Source organism: Micrasema longulum, unplaced genomic scaffold, assembly GCF_059751315.1.
Source record: "Micrasema longulum isolate JH-2025_06_02 unplaced genomic scaffold, ASM5975131v1 h1tg001015l, whole genome shotgun sequence".
Classification (NCBI taxonomy): domain Eukaryota; kingdom Metazoa; phylum Arthropoda; class Insecta; order Trichoptera; family Brachycentridae; genus Micrasema; species Micrasema longulum.
Window position 1 is genome coordinate 246303 of NW_028278203.1, and position 23067 is coordinate 269369.

Below are 23067 nucleotides of genomic sequence, written 5' to 3' on the forward strand. Positions count from 1 at the left end.
TTCCTCACAATATTTTAAATAATCCCACTTCGCCTGTTTATCTGAGAGAGCTCATCCACTTACCCATCTCTACGTCAAGACACCAACTAAACCTACCTGCAAAATCCACTATCCACCTTCACCATAGTTAAGTTAGCACAAAAATAAAAAATGTTGGTTTCATATATTTGCATCGGTATGGATGCATTGGCATGCATTTACAACTTACACGGGATCACCCAAAAATATGCATATTTTTTGGGTGATCCCGATTATATTGTTAAAATCGTCCTATAAATTTAATGAACTTTCTAATCATTTAAAACTTCACAACCTTACTACTCCTTCCACATTCCATTATTTTGCTTATCCTGCGTCGTTCTATCCTTAATTTCTTACTTTCATATTCCATCTTCTTACTATTTCTTCTTTCACGAGTCATTCGATTTCTCATCCTTTTACATTCCATTCTCTTTCATATATTGTAAACAAATTCACCTAAATATTGCGTATTGGTGAATGGACCCACCCTAGTATCCTTCTCACTCTCCCGCCCCTAACCCCGGATGGGGGAGACAGGAGAGGTGGTCACCCCCACTCCCCAGTGTGAAGACAGCACGCACTTACCACTCGCCATTATCCATACATTTTCGCTAAGAGATGAAATAATATTATTAAATTCTGTGGTCGCGCTTCGGGTGAGACCCATTTTGTCTTATCGTTCCCGAGCAGCTTTTTTTAAGAGACTTTTATGATGTGCTTGGACGGCGTTTTATAAAAATCATTCAACCTGTTAAAATGATATGAATATAGAAACAGTTGCACAAAAAATATTAGTTAAAGTACGCTTAAGGTTAAATAACAATTATTGTTGCGTTTTTGAAAATGGGTGCAATGAAACAACGAACGAGGAACCATTTTAAAAGAGTTAAAACCTTAATTGATGTGGGTGAGATTTACGTGATTCAATTATTTCATCCTCTTGGCCACTACTAAAAACACTTTAAAATTTTTACACTTCTTTTTATACCAGATAGTTTTCGTTTCAGTTAAGTGCCGGAATACGGCGTTTATTCACTTGATTCAATGTAAAATAAAACAAAAATAAGTACTTAACACGTAAAATTGCAAGAAAATATTCCCAGCAGCTTTGCTTGATACAAAAGTACCCGTTCTAAAGCTATGTAGGTATATGTCTCAAATAATGTACAATAAACTTATGTGTGTAAATAAATAAATAAATATATACAAATATATATTTACATATTATAATAAGAAGATTATTGCTATATTATAATAAAAATGAAAAAAAAACAATAAAAAAAAATTATTATAATGTTTAAAAAATTAGAATTAAAAATTAAAAAAACATCAACAATTAATTTAAAAAAATAAGAACGTAAGTTAAGTGAACAACAGGGAGTATTTAATTTAAATGTAAATTTATTAAAATAGGGAGGGAAAACATTTTTTAAAGAGAATATGGAAGTCTAGGTATTTACAGGGTTCTTGATCTATCTTCTGATTTCTGACTTACAAAATACAACAGACGGAAAAGTTTTGGAAACGTGGATCAAAAATACAAGCATACTGTCAACGATGTTTTGAACATCTACGTAGAGCCAAATCATTGCAGAAGGTATGGAAAGATATAAGAAATTTTGAAAATAATGGTTTCGCGGTATGTAAACTTGAAACAACAAATGTCATCTTCGTTTCTATAAAATGTTGTTTCGGTTGTAATATGTTAAGTATATATATGTATTTATCATATTTTTAGTTACTTTGATAGGCGGACATAAGAGTATAAATGTAAAAATGTAACTTTTCACGAGAGCAAAAATCTTATTATGAACCCAATTATTTAGCTACAGAACTTGTATTTTGCGAAATGAATTATCAATTACGGATTATTCTATTTGTGTCACCGCATTCGAGTAATTTGTATAAATAACATAAATATTCCAGATATGCTACAGAAATGAGTCTACTTATATAACTAGAACTAACTTATACCATTTGTACCACTCAATGAATGATATAAATTTGTATTTTTATATTTATAGTACTAAAGCCATTTTGTACTATTTGTGTCACTAAAAACATGACAGAAATGCGCATACGTATTTTATTAAAACTAAAGCTTAATAGGCACAAAGCTGTTTATTTATCAACAAATTACAACAAGGATGGAGAATACCTAAAATAAGGAAATATGGAAGTCTAGGCATTTACAGGGCTTATGACCTGTCATTGGCTGGTTTAAGTGGCCACTTTACACACTGTGTAACATTCACCATTTAGCCTACGTTTAACAGTCATATTTCTTCAATTCTTCCATTAGTTGATTTTAGTGAAGTTAAAGAGCTGAAACCTTCATTTTTGTGAAGAGATTCGTCTGACTGAGTTATTTCATGTACTAGGTGCCTGAAAACAATTTTCCAATTTTTATAAAATAATTCAGTCAGATGAATCTCTTCACAACAATAATGGTTTCAGCTCTTTTTCTTCACTAAAACCAACAAATGGAAGAATTGAAGAAATATGGATGTTCAAACATAGGCAAAATGGTGAATGTTACACCGTGTGTAAAGTGGCCACTTAAACCAGCCAATGACAGGTCATAAGCCCTGTAAATGCCTAAACTTCAATATTCCCTTATTTTAGTTCATCTTAATGACTCCCGAGGGGGTGAAATCCAGTCTTTTGTCTACAAACATTTGGACAAACTCAAATATTGTGCTGTTTATTTATGTTTTGAGTAGTCGCATAATTCTACTCTTAATACAAGTACCATAGATGCAGGCATACGAGTTGTGTTCAGAAAATAACTTTTTTTTTAATTTCGCGGATTCGGAGAGTCCGATTGTCAATTTTATTATGTTGGTATACATGCTCCTGAAGTATGCTAAATTTTTCAGGTGTGTTCATTGTTAACTTTGTCTGTGTTAGCCTGTATTCATTATTTACTTTGTTTGTAAGTGATTCGGCGATCGTTTATAACCATTTCATTCTCTTTTTCCACGTTTTCATCGGTTGTTGATGTGCTGGGGCGTCCGGGCCGTTCGTCAACTTCAGCGTATTCACGGGATTTTGGAAACGCTTATACCATTCGTAAACTCTTGTTTTACTCATAGCAGACTCACTATAGGACTTTATTTATTTTTTTACACCAACTTTGATACAAATCCTTTAATCCATTTTTTAAACAAACGAAAATCGCCGAGCTCATAAAAACACGTCTAACTTTAGCGGCTGCCACAGACAAAGTAAACAGTGAATACAGCTGAAAATTTTAGCATACTTCAGGGGCATGTATACCAACATAATAAAATTGACGATCAGACTCTCCGAACCGGCAAAATTTAAAACTCCCGTTATTTTCTGAACACACCTCGTACACTCTCGTACACGAAGAACATTTTCCAATATAAATCGCAATATATATTTTTGTTCACTTTGCCCAGCTGTATGAAACAGTATTAATGATTTTCTTGTTATATTACTTTTAAAAAAATTTTTATTTTGTTTTTTACATTTTTTTTAAAAGGAATAACTCGCTAAGCCTCTATTTTGAGGCTTGTCAGCATGTGGGATAGAGGGATATGGAAGGAGGTATCGATAAATACACTACAACACCCAGACCAATTGAGAAAAAAATATTTCTTGATTTTTTTCATGCAACTGGCGGGAATCGAACCCGCGACGCCAGTTTCACAGTTGGCCGTTTAACCAACTGTGCCACGGCGCCTGCCATTTATTTTTAAATTGTTTAAACTTTCTACTTAATATATAGTATTTATTTATTTATTCATATTTTTCGCTTACAAACTATAATTAATGATAAAAATAATGTGACCTCACTGGGGTTTCCCGTGCCGAGGACACTTAACAATTTAGTTTTTTTTAATTACATTTGAGAATAAACAAAGAAAACTCACTTAAAAAACAAACATAATTAACAAATATTCAGACAGTTTTAAAAACAAGGTATTTATGCACATCTATATTATTTATATTACAAAACTAAAATAATTAATTAATTATAATTTTTAAGTTTAATTTTTTTATAAGTCTTTGGTAAAGGGATATTAATGTTTTTAAAAAATATATATTAATCTAAATATGTTAATATTTTAAATTTTTGCAAAATGCAGATTTGCCTTTTATGTTAATAAAATAAAAATAAAATAAAATGAACATAAATGTAATAATTCTAATAATTCTCTTATATCCGCCCATCAAAGACATTCAACATCTAGTTGGATTTCATCTTGTAAAATTGACTAGAATAAAGAGCCGCGTATATCCGATTCTAAGGGCACATGTGATTTTGAATTCCTGAAGGTATTCATTAGGACAGGTTAGGTGACAGAATATCTTACACATCAAAGTCTTTGTTTGTTACAAAGCCAATTGGGTCGGGTGTGGCTGGAAGGGTCTCGGGTCAAAGGTTACGGTTTACCGATCCTTACAGGGATGTGCCGCCGCGGCCCTAGAAAGGTCTGCCATATCTCTCTCAAGTCAATGTAGACATGGAATTGGAAAACGAGTAGGTGAAATTAAAATATATAATGTAATATTTAAATGCCAAAATTTTACACTAAACATTTTAAAAATAGTTACATATATCGAGGAATCAACTTATTTAACAATTTGCCTCACGAACTAAAAATTATTAAGGACCACACTAAATTCAAGCTAAAATTAAAATATTTATCTATTTTTTAAAAATATTTTTTTATCTAAATATATGTTTGGACCCCTGTATTTAGTAGCCTTACGTGTCATGTACAAGGCTAAGGTAATCAGAAAAATTCGTTATTGTTTAATTAACATATTACAACAGAGATGAAGAACATTTAAGAGAAGGCAATATAGAAGTCTGGGCATCTACAGGGCTTATGATCTGTCATTGGCTGGTTTAAGTGGCCACTTTACACACTGTGTAACATTCACCTTTCTGCCCATATTTGTTGCAATATGTTAATAGCTCCCCAGGGAGTTGAATACCCTTGTCTACGAAAATTTGGACAAACTAAAAATATTGTTGATAAATCCACCTGGTCCATGAAGAAGTAAAGAAATTGAAAAAATAAAATTTTCAGGCGTTGCCTAGTATGTCATGGACCAGGTGGATTTATCAACAATATTTTAGTTTGTCCAAATTTTCGTAGACAAGGGTATTCAATCTGGGAGCTATCAACATGAAAGAATTGAAGAATATATTGTTAATGTGGCAGAAAGGTGAATGTTACACAGTGTGTAAAGTGGCCACTTAAACCAGCCAATGACAGGTCATAAGCCCTGTAGATGCCTAGACTTATATATTGCCTTTTCTTAAATGTTTTTCATCTCTGTTGTAATATGTTAATGTTAACAGCTCCCCAGGGAGCTGAATCCAGTCCTTGTCTACGAAAATTTGGACTAACGCAAAGTATTGTCGTTATTGTTTATCTTGGAAATGGGTCATTTTATCACTGATTTTGGTTTATTACCTTTATGAGTCCAATCACCATTGTTGCAAAGTCTAAGAACAATGGCGCGTGATAACTTTAATCATTTAAGATATTAAAAAAAAAAAACAACGAAATTAATCAGTCCAAAATAATTTTGGCGCTTTGTGTGGATTTGTTCAATGGACGTGAAATTAGCTTCGCTAATGAATGCACAACCGCACACTCTGGCCACTGATTACAATTCGTGTGGTAAACTCCGTTATTGAATCCCCAAATATCATAATTACATTTCGTATACTCAATCACACACGTCCACACATTTATGAAGGACAATACGGGTATGTGAATGTTGTTATTTTATGAGCGAACAGTCATATCGTTTGGGAAACTAATCTGGAATGTTGGTTCGAAATAGAGAAACAGGTGGTCAGTTGAACCACGTGACATATTATTTTTCATTTGGCAGAAGTAGTGATCAATTTAACCGCCTGGAGTATTAATTTTTCAAGTAGGGAAGATGGGGGTTAGTTAAACCACCCGGAATATCAATTTTCCCATTAGAAATTTGGTAATCAATTGCAAGTTTAGTCGTGTTGTTACCACCTTTATGTAGGCACCTAGTTGGTGGCCTAATTTTGTGATGTACAAAGTTATGTGGGTGCACAGAATGAGAGCAAGTAAAACAGGGTACTTACGTTTTACACAAAGATTTATTCACGAAACTAAACTACTGAAGCTAACACATTGAAAGAAGGATTCTAATAACTATATTAGGCAAAATAAAATGAAGTTGGTAAATCTAAATTGGCGGTAATTTTGTGCCTCGAAGACGCGTGCGGTGAGGTCGGAATCCGGTAGTTTTCCTCCTTGTCGGTTTGGCCCGTTCGTACGCTCTACGTCGGCGTTCGGCAATGTTCGGCTCGTGCCGTCGTTGTCGACCCGCCACACAGCCCCCTTCCAAGTTTTGAAATCTGTTTTTCAAAACTGACGCTGTATCACCCTCCTGCCGCTACGCGTTGTGTATGCCGGTTGTTCTGTTGGTGTTTCCGTTTCTGCTGGACTGGCTCGTTCTTCCGCTGTCTGGAACGCCGGCTTGCACCTGTCCAGCGAAACCTTTTTATGTTCGCCATCCACGTCCAGTGTTACCGTCTTTTCCGCCCTGGTGATGACCTTGTAGGGCCCTTGTAGTTCGGCATCAGGGTTTGTACACTCTGTCGTCCCTCAGAAACAAGTGTGTGGCTCTCTTTAGTTCCGGGTGGATGAAAACGTTACCTTTATTGTGGTGCTCGACTGGCCTTGGTTTGACGTTTTGCATGAAATTTACCAGTTGCCTAGTGTAGGAGTCCGGGTCAATGTAGTCGTTCGTCTGCTCCAGGATGTCTGCTGGTAACTTTAGTTTGCACCCATACAGCATCTCTGCTACTGAGTGTTCTGCATTCGTGCGCAGTGTGGCCCTCAGTCCGAGTAGTATGGTGCTGATCGATTTTGTCCACGGAACAGGGTGGTGAGCTTTAATGGCCGTCTTCAGCGTTCTATGAAATCGCTCGATCATGCCATTACTTTGTGGATGGTAAGGCGTCGTGTTGGAGTGTGCTATGCCTGATCTGGAACAAAACAAGTTAAAGTCCGTAGACATGAATTGCCTACCCTGATCAGTTATAATTTTCTCCGGTACGCCGTATCTCGCAATCCAGTTGTCCCAGATGGCTCTGATGATTGTGTGGGTCTGGATATCTGCGATAGGGATTACTTCCGCCCATCGAGTGTATCGGTCGATACATGTGAGGCAGTACCTCAGTCCCTCTGATGGTGGAAAAGGTCCGATGAGGTCGACATGGACCACGCAGAATTTCTGTCTCGGCATGTCGATCTTGATGATCGGTGTCCTCGTGTGTTTGTTGACTTTGCTCTTCTGACAGGGTATGCAGGCCTTCGTCCAAGCTGCGCAGTCTGCTTTCATATTTTTCCAGACGCCTCTTTGACTGATGGTCTTGGTCGTGGCGTCGGCTCCTGCATGGTTGAGGTTATGCACTTGGTTGAAGAAAGATCTCTGTAGCGTTTTTGGGATGTACGGTCGCATGTTGCCTTTGTTGAGATCGAAGACGATTTCTTGTCCCTGCATGTTGGTTTTGATCAGGTTCAGAGCAGTGTTCTTGTCGTCCAAGAGTGCGAGTAGTTCGTTGTCCTGCCTTTGTTCTTTATGGATCTTTTCGAACGATATGTTTGCCTCTTGTTCGATCATGTCGATTCTTGATAAGGTATCGGCGACGACGTTGTCTTCTCCTTTTATGTATTTGATGTCCGTGCTGAACTGTGAGATGTAGTCTAGATATCTGAGTTGTCTGGGGCTTTCTTTGTCGTGACTTTTCCTTCTAAACACGAATTGTAGTGGTTTATGGTCCGTGTATATACAGAATTCTCTGCCCTCCAGATAATGTTGAAAGTACCTTACAGTCTCAAAAATGGCTAGTAGTTCCCTGTCGTACGTACTATATGAACACTGAGCCTTGTTCAACTTTTTTGAGAAGAAACTTATCGGTTTGTAGTTGATGCCGTCTGTGGTTTGTTGTAGCACGCCTCCGATTGCGTAATCTGAGGCGTCTGTCCACACTGACATCTTGCTGCTTTCCTCTGGGTAGCTAAGCTTAGTGGCGTTGATCAGCGAGTTCTTGACCTCTTCGAAATCGTGTGTAGTGACTTCGTTCCACTCTACTTTTCTGTTGTCATTCTTTTTTGCTCCCTTGAGGTAATCGTGTAGTCGTATCAATTTGTGTGCTGCTCGTGGTATGAATCTTCGGTAGAAGTTTCCCATGGCCAAGAATCTTCTCAACTGCTTAATGGTTTCTGGCTTGTTGAGGTTCGTGATGGCTTCCACTTTTGTTGGCGAGGGTCCGATGCCTTCAGCCGAAATTTCATAACCAAGAAATAACAGTGTTTTCTTGGCAAACTCGCATTTAGATGGGTTTACCACCATTCCATGATCTTGAAGTCGCTGGAACAAAGCTTTTAAGTGTTCCACATGTGTTTCTTCGTCTGGTGAAGCGATCAATATATCGTCGATATATGCGTGTACTCCTTCTAGACCTCTTGTGACTTCGTTGATGTGACGTTGGAATGTTTGTGCAGCGCATGATAGTCCGAATGGCATTCTTACAAATTCAAATAACCCGAATGGTGTGGTTATAGCTGTCTTTTTAATGTCAGTTTCATTAATTGGAATTTGGTGATATGCTCGTTGTAAGTCAATTTTGGAAAAAATTTTACAGTTAAATAAGTCATTGCATATATCGTGGATATGTGGCAAGGAATAACGATCAGGTACCGTCTGTGCGTTTAAGCTACGGTAATCGCCACAAGGGCGATAAGTACCATCGCTCTTCTTCACCATATGCAATGGAGAGGCCCACTCACTCTTGGAGGGTCTACAAATACCTTGAGCCACCATGTGATCGAACTCTTGCTTCGCCTGCCTCAGTAGTTCTGGGGACAGCCGACGAGTCTTACACATAACGGGTTTGCCACGGGTATCTATATGGTGGATTGTGTTGTGTTTATCCAGCCCTGCGTATGGTTTATTGATATCTACTAGTTGTGGATACTTCAATATGAGTGAGTGGTAAATGTTGGTTTTGTCTGTTAATGATATGGAACATGTTATGTTGTTGTTTGTGGAGATGTCAAATGCTCTGACTATCTTGCCGTTTGTATTGTCTACTAACCGTTTGTTCCTAACATCTACTAACAGGTGGAAGTTGTGGAGAAAATCTGCTCCTATAATAGGGCGTGTCGTATCCGCTATTATAAACTTCCATGTAAACATTTGTTTACATCCCAGATTCAGTGTTACCGTGGTAACTCCGAAATTCTGGATCGTAGTCCCGTTCGCTGCATAGAGAATTAGCTTAGACTTTTCTCCATGGCGTTTGTGTAAAGATCTAGGAATTAATGATATTTCCGATCCGGAGTCAACGAGGTATGACACACCGGTATCACGATCTTTAACAAAGAGACGTGTTGTGTTGGTTGAATCAGCCGCCTCCGCTATGATTCGACCATCTAGTTTTTTGAAGCTAGATGCGGTTTAAATTCACATGGTGTGACGCATTTCTTAGCTTGATCGCCAAATTTTGTGTGGAAGTAACAAAGAATAGTTTTCTTGTTATTTCCGTTGGCCCTATAGCTTGTTTTGTTGAAATTGTTGTTGTATTTGTTGTTATTGAAATTGTTACTGCTGTTACTTGTTGTGTGTTTGAATCTATTGTTATTGTTGTTGTGACTATGCTGTTTGTTGATTGTGTGAAATAAACTCTCTACCTTATGGGTTAGAGCTTGTACGGACTGTTCTAAACTACAAATGTTATTTTTATTGTTGGTACCTACTACCGCTACATTATCCTGTGTGTACACCTGTATTAGGCGATCTGCTATCGTCGCTTGCCTATCCCAGTCATCTTCGCTTATGGCTAAATGCGCTTGGATCGTCTTGGGCAGTTGTTGTATCCACAAGTATTGCAACGTCGTTTCGTCTATTTGTAAACCTATTGCTAGCGTCCGCATCTCTCTAAGTAGGCTGGATGGGTTTCGATCCCCAAGCTGTAAGGAAGAAAACAGTTTTTCTCTCCTTCTGTCCTGTGGACAGCCCATGCGTTGGATTATAGCTTCCTTCAGCCTCGTATATTTTGCTCGGTTCGGTTCCATGAGTAAAATATCTGAAACTTGTTCTATGTGCGTTTGTTCAAGTTTTGACACTAAGTGACTATAACGTGCGTCTTCTGAAACTATGTTTGCCAACTCGAATTGTGCTTCTATCTGTTTAAACCAAAGTTCGATGTTGTTCACCCATAGCTGTGGTAGTTTAACGCTAATCCTATCCGTGTGGAACATGTTGTTTGCTGTGTTGATATTTGTCAAGTCAGTGTTGTCCTTGTTAGCCATTGTTTACAGTTTAAAAATATTCGTTTTTAAAAAAAAAATTCAGAAAAATGTATGTAATAATGATTACAGTATAAGTTAACATATTGAAATAAAAGTATTCAATAATGAGTGTAGTTGTATTAAAAAGTTAAGTTTAAATTATTAGATTTAAATTTAAATTTAAATTTAAATTTCAAACAAAAATATTTATTTTTTAAATGTCAGAGTCACTATTTGTTATGTATGTACTGTGCAAGTTATAGAAAAGAAAATTAAAAACAGAAAATTTAAATAATTATTTTACCATACGGCGGAACACATTTTCCAACTATTAGGTATTTGTATTCTCCAAGCCTGAGTGGTCCCCTCAATATTAATATTCCTTTTGATTGTCCGTTGTACAATATATCAAGTTTAAAAATGTTTATGGTAAAACTTCAAATCTGTAACACATAATAACATGCATAGCCTAGGTTAAAAATATAAACATATATAGTACAGTCACACGATATAATGTATATAGAAAAAAAGTATGGATACTAATGTCCACGTACTAAGTTAAACATTCGTCGGCTTAGCCGCCCGAATATCTGTTTGTTTGATAGTTTCAAGTTGTTTACAAAAATAAAATTTTACAAATTGCAAGTATTGTGCACGACTGCGCCAGCTGAAAAATATTTCCGATAGATTTCGCTGGTAAAAAAAAACTTACTCCCGCAGTGCGTTCACAAGGAGAAAACTTTCGGATGCCTACGTCACGCTTGTCTCGCCATATAATATTTGTCAAAAATAATTATGTTCCGGTACCCTGTAAGTACCTCTACTCAATCTGGCACCCTATGTAAATGTTCGTGTGAATTGTTTGTGTGTTCGACTCAAGAAAAATAAAAAAAAATAAAATTTATATGTGTTGTAGGAATGTATTACTCGGCGTGCGATTTTTGGTGAGCGAGTCGCTCGAACGTATTATATTATGTTTGTTTATAATAATTTTAGTTAAATTATGAATCACCTGTTTGAATTAATCCCGGCCGAGTAATATTGTTAAGAAATTAATCACAGTTTAATCAATTCACTAGTTACATTAATTACATTTACATTAGTTACATTTACATTGAAGATTGTTACCGACAGAAAAATTCACTCGATTCGCTCGGTCTTTGAAAAATCTAATTCTATTATATATTATAATTATTATAATATAATTCTATTATACTAAATTAATTAACCTTACAATAAGTTAACCTTGAAATAGATTAACCTTGATTAATTACAAATAAATTAAAAGTGCAATCAAATTAAAAATGAAATTTTAAATTTTTCATGTACCGACCGAAAAAAAGTAATTGTTGTACAATTTTGTCAAGCGAAGATATTTCTGTCTGAAATTTTGCGCAATTTTTATGGAATTTGAATGGGGTCACCGTGATTGATTGTTTAATGTTGTGTTTTCGTGTTCAAACGTCGGGGTATACCACTTTTAGTCGTGTTGTTACCACCTTTATGTAGGCACCTAGTTGGTGGCCTAATTTTGTGATGTACAAAGTTATGTGGGTGCACAGAATGAGAGCAAGTAAAACAGGGTACTTACGTTTTACACAAAGATTTATTCACGAAACTAAACTACTGAAGCTAACACATTGAAAGAAGGATTCTAATAACTATATTAGGCAAAATAAAATGAAGTTGGTAAATCTAAATTGGCGGTAATTTTGTGCCTCGAAGACGCGTGCGGTGAGGTCGGAATCCGGTAGTTTTCCTCCTTGTCGGTTTGGCCCGTTCGTACGCTCTACGTCGGCGTTCGGCAATGTTCGGCTCGTGCCGTCGTTGTCGACCCGCCACACAAGTGTCTGTACGCGAGAGGTAAACTACGGTAACTCCAAATACTACGAAATTGAGTTATTATTGTGTCGAAATATTTTTTTTTCTTTATTACACGGTAAATAGCATTAACTACTAATTTCTTTAATAACAAACATAATTTATTTATTTTTTAATGTAACTACACATCAAATTAGAGGATAAGGACAGTAAGAAAACATACAGTACTTCTATGTCTGTCTTCTGTATTTTTGTAATGAACATCAGTATATTTTAGAAAACAAATTTACTTTGAAGCCTCTCATTGAAAAATGAAAGATGTTTAAAGTATGAAAAATCACTAATATGTCTCTCCTGAAAAGTTGGGTTTTTGGAGATACCGTAGTTTCCCTCTAGCATTCAATTATAGTTTATGATAGTTTTCCGTTAATAATAATTCTGAAAAGGAGAATCGAGTGGAGATAAGTCCGCCTTGTAGTTTAGTAGTTGGAGTATTCGCCTACCATGGTTGACTTTCGGGTTCGATTCCTTGCAGGGGAGTTCGTGATTGTATACTGCAATATTTTTATATCCCTCTAATAGAACCTGACGCGTCATACTGATCACCTTACCTACCAGGTAATAAAATTTATCAAGATACGCCGTAATTGTAGTACCGATGCAGTGCTCTGTGCACCACTGCGTGCGGATAGGAAAATGATGAAGATCTATTTAACAATCTGGAATATTGGTTTTCATGTTGGGTTGGTGGTCAATTGAACCACCCGGAATGAATAATGAATTTAGGGGAGTCTGTGGTTAGGTTACTATTTTAACCACATTATGGCAACTCTATCGCTAAATATACATTGTTGGTATTTTAATATGTTTAATGTACTAAGATATTTTAAAACATACAAATTGAATTAACTGGTGTAAATTAAGTCCACCTCGTGATCTCGGGTTCATCTCAAAATGGTTGACATTGAATATCATTTATTTAAAAAGGTTTTTCAAACCAACTTTTCAATCAATATGTATTTTACCTTCGCCTACCATGCAAGAGGTAAATATTGATTAAGATACGCCTCGGTTGGTGAACCAATGCATTATCCCGTGTACCATTTGGTGCGAAAAAGGAATGATGAATTAATGAAATAAAGTCGTTTAACCTCATTTTCTCGTTAACAATGTTTTAAGTTTGTCCATATTTTTGTAGACAAGGACTGCATTGAACCACCTAGGGAATTTTTAATATTAACGTATTACAACAGACACAAATAACATTTTACAGAAGGGAATATAGAAATCTAGGTATCCACAGGGCTTATGACCTGTCACTGGCTGGTTTAAGTAGCTACTTTACATACTGTGTAACAATCACCATTCTGCCTATATTATAACATCAATATTCTTTCAACTGTTTTATCTGTTAAAGTTTTTGTTCTGCTGATATTTTCAGGCGTTACCTAGTATGTATGTAAGTGAAATAATTGAATCAGACGAATCTCACCCGCAACAATTAAGGTTTCAACTCTTTAACTTCAAAAACGTCAACAGATGGAAGAGTCGAAGGAATATAGATGTTCAAATATAGGCAGAATGGTGAATGATGCACGGTAGCAATATAAAGTGGCCACTTAAATCAGCCAAACACAAGTCATAAGTGCTGTTGATGTGTGGATGCCTAGCCCTTCTGTAATATGTTCTTCGTGTATGTCGTAATATGTTAATTTTCTTGTGTTAAGTTTGTGAAAATTTACGCTTTAGTAAACTAACGGCATATTATATAGTCTTCTTTGCATACGAATCTAAATTAGATGTCTCATAAATCATTCCTTGACCCAGTAATTGAGCGCTATCTCAAATTAAATGTCCCCAGAAGAGTTTCCTAGCTTTGCTGTGCGAGATTCAGAAATATCATGATATATTATGTATTCCTGACACTTTGTCTTACGTCTGGAAAATCAAAGAAACAGGAAGATGCTTCGTTAAGACGTTAAGAGCGTGGGTATTTGAGAAAATATTAATGAGTTTTCGTTTGCCCGTGCTTTGTCAATATCATCCGATTTGGTATTTGGGTCTTGCGCTTATTTGCTTTTTTTTCTATTTACAAGCGCATAATACAATAAAACAAGACGGGTTGTGGTCCCGTGGGTAGTGTCGCAGACTCCGGAGCAGAATGTCCGAGGTTCGAATCCCGTCCTACCACTACTTGTTTTTCATGTTCCAACACGTTTTTTTAGTAAAAGAAAATGGCCCCAAAATTGAAATATTTCGGTAAATCATAAAAACGTCATTTTTGTTTTAAAATTATTATTTTTTGGATTATATAAATGATATAGATAGGTAAACACTATCTATATCATCAGTTCTCTTATCCGCACCTAATAATGCATAGAGAACAGCATCGGTACAGTAATCGCACGTATTTTTTTTATTTATGTAACTTTTTGTCCATAATGTTAATTGTATATTGACGGGATAGTTGCCAAATGGCATTTTTTTCCAACCAACCCATAAAATACAAGTTTTATTTTCATAATTCAAGTTACAAAACATATTAAATATAAAATACATAAAAAAGTTAAAGATACATTAAAATATAAATGACTGTATTTACAAATAAATTACTCTTAATCAATATTATTACTCAATGGGAACAAAAAAAAAGTGGAAAGGGAAAATGAGGAGAGATTAAGGAAGAGAAAGGAAATGTTTCTTCAGACGTGATTTAAACACAGATACTGTAGTAACATCTTTGATGGTGGATGCGAGATGATTCATCAGTCGAGCCGCATGGACACTATATGAGTTAGAGAATAAAGACGAATTGTGGGTGGGTATTATTATTGAAAAATAGAACGAAGGGGTAAATCATGAACTGATAAGCGTTGAAATTTTTGACGGAGGTATATAGGAGCGTTAGAACTATGGAGTACATTGAACAGAAGTGAGAGGGAGTGATAGTCTCTCCGCTGTCTAATTTTGAGCTATTTCAGTTGCCAACGATAATCAGAAATGTAGTCATATTTCCTAAGACCAAAAATATACCTTATGCATGTATTCTGAAGTCGTTAGTTTATCAAGTTGCTTACAGCTTAAATCAGTGTTGGAAACATCAGCGTAATCTAGAATGGGTAGTAGTAATGCTTGTACGAGAGTGCATTTAGTATTAATGTGTAAGAATTTTTGCAACCTTCTAAGTGAGTGTCGAGTGTAGACTGAAAAAATATTTTGCGGCTTAATTCATTAGTATGAGCTCGTCACCATAGATGTTCATCCATTCGTACTCCTAGATTTTTTTTATAGATTTCCTGTATTGGATATTAGTACCATTGACATTAAGGGGATTAAGTGAAGATACGTCTAACTTACTAAGCAATCTTTGACTACCCGCAAACATAATTTGTGTTTTAGATGGGTTTATAAGTAAACCATAGTCTTCTGTGCATGTTGACACGCAATTTAGTGTATTAAACATCATTTCTATTGCTTCACTAGTGCTTTCAGGTCTGCAATGAAGATAAAGTAATACATGTATTTTTTAACAAAACAACTAAAATTATTAGTGTAGCTTAAATAGTACTAAAAATATATTAAAACCTGCTGACGAATTGCATGCTTGCAATTTAGCCGCATTTTTAATTTCAAGATTATTTTTATAAATATTTTTTAAATTAATAAAAAAAAATGCAAGATCTTAATCTCTCGCTTCAAGTAGATAAAGGGACTGTAAAAAATCCAGTCTAAAATGTCTATTTATATCTATTTAGATATTTCATGTGGACTCAACGGTAATCGAATCCGAAATTTCAAGTATGGTTGGCAGATGTTTTAACCAGTAGACCACGAGGTGGACTAATTTCCATTAGGTTTTTGTGTTTCGAGATTTTTATTCATAAATAGCCATCGAGTCGAATATACTCGTCCAGTAGCTCAATCACAAATAACCATAGACGTGCTCAAAAACATGCTAAGCATTTGAGCGATCATAATAAACAATAATGAATATACTTAGTTATCGCAGTCATAAATCAACGCGCATGTAATCTCTAAGTCAACGCTCGAGTCGGTTTGTTTTTTGTTTTCCTTGTTAATAAATACAGTTTATTGGCGTTAAATCGGCGTTTACTATAAAAAATAATACAATTTATTGCATTTGCAAAATAGTTAGGAGTATCTGATACAAAAAAGTGGTAATAAAATTACAATAACTATGGCGGCTGTTTTTCTTGACTTTGATTTGGCTTGCCATAATAGATGCAATAAATAGAATGATATAAATAAATTAATAAAAATAGCAGTTTTGGAATATTTTCCATATATACACCGGTGAAATTCAAATATGTGATTTCGCAGCAGGATTTTACGTCGCGAAACGTAAATATTTTGACATTTAATATTAGGAGTTCGCGGATGATCCATTGTGATTGCGAATACGATAAAAAACCATGGTGAGAAATTGTTGTCACGTCGCTTATTTGCACGCCGATAGTTGTTTGTGATTGAGCTACAGGGTTCTGGTTTTATTTCACAGACTGAACTGTATTCCGCATTCACAATAGACATTACAAAACATGTTTTTTTATAAAGAGATTATTTTGCCACATATCTAGGAAATTTGCCTGAGTGAATACGAGGTCCCGGGTTCGATTTCCGGGAAGATTGACATGAAATATTTCATAATATATTACAAGACTGGTACACTATTCAATACACACATTGCTATTTTAGTATCTATTTTATTTTGTTTTCAAAAACTAAAAAAATATAAATAATTTATTTTATTGACTGATTGGAAGAAATTGCGCCGCTAAATTAGGCCACCGATGTACAAAAAAGTTATATAAAAAAAACATCGTCATTCCCCTTTCCGAACCTAATGGCGCTTAGGGCATTGGATTGGTACACCAATCGCATATATTTTTGTCTCGATCATATTTTTATTACATGAAGTCTTAAGCTTCAGGTGCCAGTCTGGGGGCTATGAAATATTATGGTGTATAAACACCTTTTCAAATAAATATTTTATATCAACCATGCCGGTCATCGAACCCAAGACCTCCTGCATCGTCGGCGTAGGTAAAATACATATCCATTAAAAAAGTGGCTTTACGGTACGTGTTTTATAGTTCCTGGACTGACACCTGAACCACAGGGCTGATCATTTTACCTTCATGTAATAAATGATGGAGATGGGCAGCATTAGATGAGGGTAACAATACAGTGCTATCGTAATGAGACGAGAATAATGCTGATAGCAACAACCAAAAAAATATTTTTTTTGGTTATGATGTCATTCTGTAGTTTTTCAACTTTATTTTTATAAAAATCATGAGTTGAGTTGTAAATGAAGTTAAAAACCATTCTTCTGATGGTTTGGAAATACTGTTTGGAAGCAAACATAGCAATATCCATCAAACATTTTATTCGACCATTGACAGGCTTGAGATTTAAATTTTCTTAATGGCCGTGCCATACAAATATAAAGAAAGTTTTTTTAATTCGTGTTTCAATTAAAGCTAATTTATTAGTTCAGTGAAAATAACATTTCTAACATAAAGACTCTCTTTGGCTAGTGTAGCAGTTTTTGTTATTTTTCTCGAAAACACCAAAACGGGATCAAGGTTCGTAGGTTTTCACGGCCTTCAGAATACAGATAGTGTTTTTCTGGGTTATTATGCCGTGTTTGTGGGCTTTGTATTGCCGACGTTTCGGTACCCGGTACCCGACTACGAACCTCATGGTACCCGGTGCTTCCAAAGCCCACGGTACAAACTCCACACACTTAACCACATACATTGCCCGACTGCGACACGGTACAAATTCCTCACAATTAAACACACTAAAAACTACACTCATACATTCAGCCCTGAAGATGGACACTGCAATGTGCTCCGAAACGTCGGCAATACAAAGCCCACAAACACGGCATAATAACCCAGAAAAACACTATCTGTACCAAAACGGGAGTTTGCTATCTTTGCTTCCAATGCCCTCATATATTCTCTCTATCTCTCTTCAATCCATGCCTCATGTCTAAGGATAGTAATTATGCCTGACTCCAGGCATGACTCGTTTGTGGACAGTCTACCTCCACCTGTAACGGTCTTGTGCTCTTCTATGAGCATTCGTCAGTAATAATTCAGTGACTAGGCCGCTCCATCTTGTCGGTTGGCGTCCACGCGATTTTGCCCATTCGACACTTCCCAGGAGATTAGTTTTCTCCAAACTATCATCGTTCCCCCTGGTAATATGTCTAAATACTGCAGGATTATTTTCTCGCACATGGATGTAAGTTTTTCTCTTATGTCCAGTTCCTGGAGTATAGATACATTTGTACGTCTGGCCGTCTGCGAAATCCGCAACATTCGCCGCCAACACCACATTTCGAAAGCTTCGATATTTTTCTTTTCAGATTCTCTGTGTCCAACACTCCACGCCGTTCATGAACATTGAGAAAACCAAGGATGATAGATAGACATCGGTAAATCTCTCACCTCCACATTCCAATCGGGGCCAGGACCCTCCATCTCCTATGATCGCAGTTAATGGCCTTAATTATTTTAATAATAACGTATGTTTGTTTGTTCTCAGATGTGCTCGGTGAGTGAGTTACCGGGCGTGCGGCTGCGCGGGCTGGGCTCGGCGCGGGGACCCTTCCGGCGCTGTCTCTGCTGGTGTTGCTGCTGTAGCTGCAATGGTTCCTGGTCAGTATTACAATTCAAATTTTAATTTAATTGGACGCAAATAACACAAAAAGCAAAAAAATAAACTTAAGGCGTGAAATCGAGACAAGATATCAGGCCCGTTGCTCAATCGCAGATGTTTATCAACGTGGTTGAAAAGTTCTTAAGGTGATTCTCAACGAAAATATTAACCTAATAATTCATAGATGGCGCTTTTATAATTTTTATTAAAAAAATCAATTTTTACGTTTATTTTCAATGGAAATTATACATAACTTGGTTTGCGAAAATTTTACACCATATTGACTCTAACAAATACAATAACCATATTATTGTGGTCCTTTTCACAAAATGGTGTACAAAACAAAAAAGAAGAGAAATATTTTTTTTTTAAGTTTTGTGAAAAGGACCTAAATAATATTTTTATTGTATTTGTTACAATCAATATGGTGTAAAATTTCCGCAAACCAAGTTTTGTAAAGTTTCCATTGAAAATGAACGTAAAAATGGCATTCTTCATTAAAAAAAGTGGCATCTATGAATAATTAATTTCATATTTTCGTTAAGAATCACCTTAATGACCGATCAAGATTTATTTTTGGCGTTTGGCCACGTGGCTGCTATATAGCGCGTGATCAATTCTGGACAAACAATTACAGCTTCATAAAACAATTTTATTTTAATTTACTCACAGTTTTCGAGTATTTTCTTTATTTAATTAATACGATATTTTGCCGGGACCTAATAATATTCGAATGCGATTTATACGTCGCAAAACGTCATTATTTTGAACGATGACATTAATATTGGGTGTTGCAACGTATCAGGTTGAAGTAGAGCGATATTGAAAAATGTAATAATCCCGATGGATAAATTTTAATAGATGTTCCATTGGAATTGCTAAAATGATAAACAATCGCGGAAGGATTTTTTTGTCGCATCGGTTATTACCGACAAGTGCAGCCGGATTGTGATTAAGCAACAGGAATCCCTGAGCAATGGCCCGAAATCATCAAGGCACAATACTTGGTGGGGTTTCTTCGATTGGTCTGTGTAGCTGTGGACTATATAATAAACGGCGTTGCTTATCTTTTAGAAATTTATTTATTATTCTTTAAATATAAGATTCATCGAATCTCTTATAATCGTCAACAAATAAATTATAACTACAAAATATAAATCATAACAACATAAATCAACAATAAGTAAATTAAACCTATCAAACGAATTTAAATAAAAAAACTAAAATCATTAAATTAAAATCAATAATCGCCAATCTAATGCCAAGCTGTTTTATCCTGCAAATATTCATCGACTCTATATCAACTCTTTCCAAACAGGCTGTGCTAGACAAAACCTTTTTAAAAATTGTTGGCAAAGCCTGAATTTCAAGAGACGTTTTATTGTAGAATCGAATACAGTTTGAGGCAAAAGAATTACATATTTTTTGCAGTTTAGTGGCGGGCACAACTAGCATACGTTTATTTCTAGTGTTGAACCTATGGGAATCTCTGTTTCTTTTAAAATCAACAATATTTTCATGAACGTACATTATTTTCATAGATATATTGACATGTGACTGTCAACATATGTTTTTTTTAAACATATCTCTGAGCGATTCTCGGGGACTCGTATTGTAAATTGCTCGAACAGCTCTCTTCTGCAGCACAAAAACGGAATCAATATCTGCAGCACTTCCCCACAGCAGTATACCGTAAGATATAACACTGTGGATGTAACTGAAGTATACCAATCTAGCTCTTTCTACATTAGTAAGATGTCGAATCTTTTTAACAGCGTAGGCTGCAGAACTAAGTCTGTTAGATAAATTAACTGTATATATGTAGACCCCATTGAAGCTTAGAATCTAATTTTATATCCAAATGTATGGTGGTATCCACAAGATCCAGCTCTTTGTCTTTAATTTTTACATTAAACATAGTTTGTTTGACATCACGTTTCACAAATATATTACATTTAATATTTTTTTCATTTATAAATAAATTGTTGGAATTAAACCAATGGTATCTGTGTGGATTTATTGGCTGAAGTTTGGCTGATGACCCAGTCGAGCTAGTCGAGCAAAGTGAAGCGCAGAAAGAGAATGAGAAACTATTTTCAACTCCCTTTATAGCCTTTATGAGTAGATCCAAATACATACTTTATTTTATTTTATTTTATTTTATTTTATTTTATTTTATTTTATTTTATTTTATTTTATTTTATTTTATTTTATTTTATTTTATTTTATTTTATTTTATTTTATTTTATTTTATTTTATTTTATTTTATTTTATTTTATTTTATTTTATTTTATTTTATTTTATTTTATTTTATTTTATTTTATTTTATTTTATTTTATTTTATTTTATTTTATTTTATTTTATTTTATTTTATTTTATTTTATTTTATTTTATTTTATTTTATTTTATTTTATTTTATTTTATTTTATTTTATTTTATTTTATTTTATTTTATTTTATTTTATTTTATTTTATTTTATTTTATTTTATTTTATTTTATTTTATTTTATTTTATTTTATTTGGGAAACCAACAGTTCTACATACATATTTATAGTAAACAAACAGATATAGTGTATAAACTAATAACAGATTTCCACAAATCATACAAAGTTAGTAATGAAAATATATTAAATATTAAATAAATATACATATATTATGCATATAAAAATGTTATTTTCATGTCCTCAATATAAATATTTTTCAATAATCAAAGATTTTTTATTTTTTTTTAAGAACAACAAGTTATTGAAAATAGAGCGGGATTAGAACAAGGATGCTTGAAGAGAGGATAAGGAGGGGAAGGGAGATGTACATATTTATTATTATAATGTCACAATGAGAGTTACAATGAGTGATGTTTGACAATGTGATGTTAATAGTATGAATCTAATACACAGGAATTTACCCACACGTAATCTTAACAATATTCTTTAATAACAATAGTACTTGCCTCTTAATCCTTTAATGCCTAATTTTTTTAATTCTAACTAAAAATATATTTTTATGAATGTTTTTTTTAAATGCAAATACTGAGAAAAATAATGAAAAAAAATGTTTCATTTATTCAGTTTTAATTTTATATTTTAGTTTATAGGGACAATATGCTACATCGGGCATTAAAATATAAAAAAATACAAGAATGTAAGGAAAACAAAAAATAACGATTCTTATGAACATCATTTTATATAATAATGAAAGTTGCGGAAACAACTGTAACTCTAAATCATTAAAAAAACAGAGAAACCACCCTTTGAACTTTAGCTAAATTACACTTCTGACAGAATACGTGCAACTGACTTTTTGTTTCAAATGTAATTGAAAAAAAATACCCTAGGTTGGTAGTCCGAACGCAATTATAGCGGGGTAAATGCATTCGGAATACCAGCCCTGGTGGTGACTTTTAAAAAAAAATTATAATGGCTAGTATGCACACAATATAATAAACTAGTCGCCGAGTGATAAACATGTTTGAAATCACTTTTATACACCGATTATCGGTATGTAGTAGATCGTCTACTACATACCGATAATATTGGCATTGTAGGGTTAAACAAAGTTTCACTAGTGTGAAAGATGTTGATCTCCAAAGTTATCATGTTCAGTTGCCTGACAGCTCATCCTATCAGCATGACTAGGGGCGGCATTTTGAATGCAATAGTGCGCGTGAGAACGGTTTTTTAACGCGTATTTACGAACTCGATACACGCTAACAAAGCCATACCATTCAGAATACCAGCCCTGAGGCAGGTTGGTTCTGGAAGCTGGAAGAAATGTGGAGACGAGCAAAGAATAAGTTACCCAAGTCCAGCGAAAAATAGTGCGCATATTGATTATATTTTTTGTTTGGTCAATATTTATAATTTGGATAAACTATTAAACCAAAACGTTGCTAATATGGGGCGCGTTTCGTGAGGGAAATGAGTAAAACTTATAAAATAATTTAAAAACTTTTAGATCGGTTGTATAAAGTGATACCAACATAAATTGAAAGAAAGTAATCAAATATTTGTTGGAAAAGGGTCTTTTTATTGTGTTCAAAATAATGAAAATACGCATACATTTTTTAAAAAGTGATATGATAGCTATCAGCTGTGACGTAGCGCATTTTGCCGATCCACTTTTTGGCACCTTTTCCCAACAAATCCATCGTTATTTCTGAAATGATGCGTGTTATATATTTAAAAAAAATAAAAAATATTTG

The 23067-nt window shown here is 34.7% G+C and overlaps 1 protein-coding gene across 1 annotated transcript in view; it reads left to right on the plus strand.

The window, feature by feature from the left end:
* Dhit (regulator of G protein signaling double hit) overlaps nt 1-23067 on the plus strand; it is a 120432-nt gene that overhangs the window by 46209 nt on the left and 51156 nt on the right. The window contains exon 3 of the mRNA XM_088232741.1: nt 18753-18865. Coding sequence (XP_088088867.1) covers nt 18753-18865 — 113 coding nt within the window. The remainder of the gene's footprint in view (nt 1-18752; nt 18866-23067) is intronic.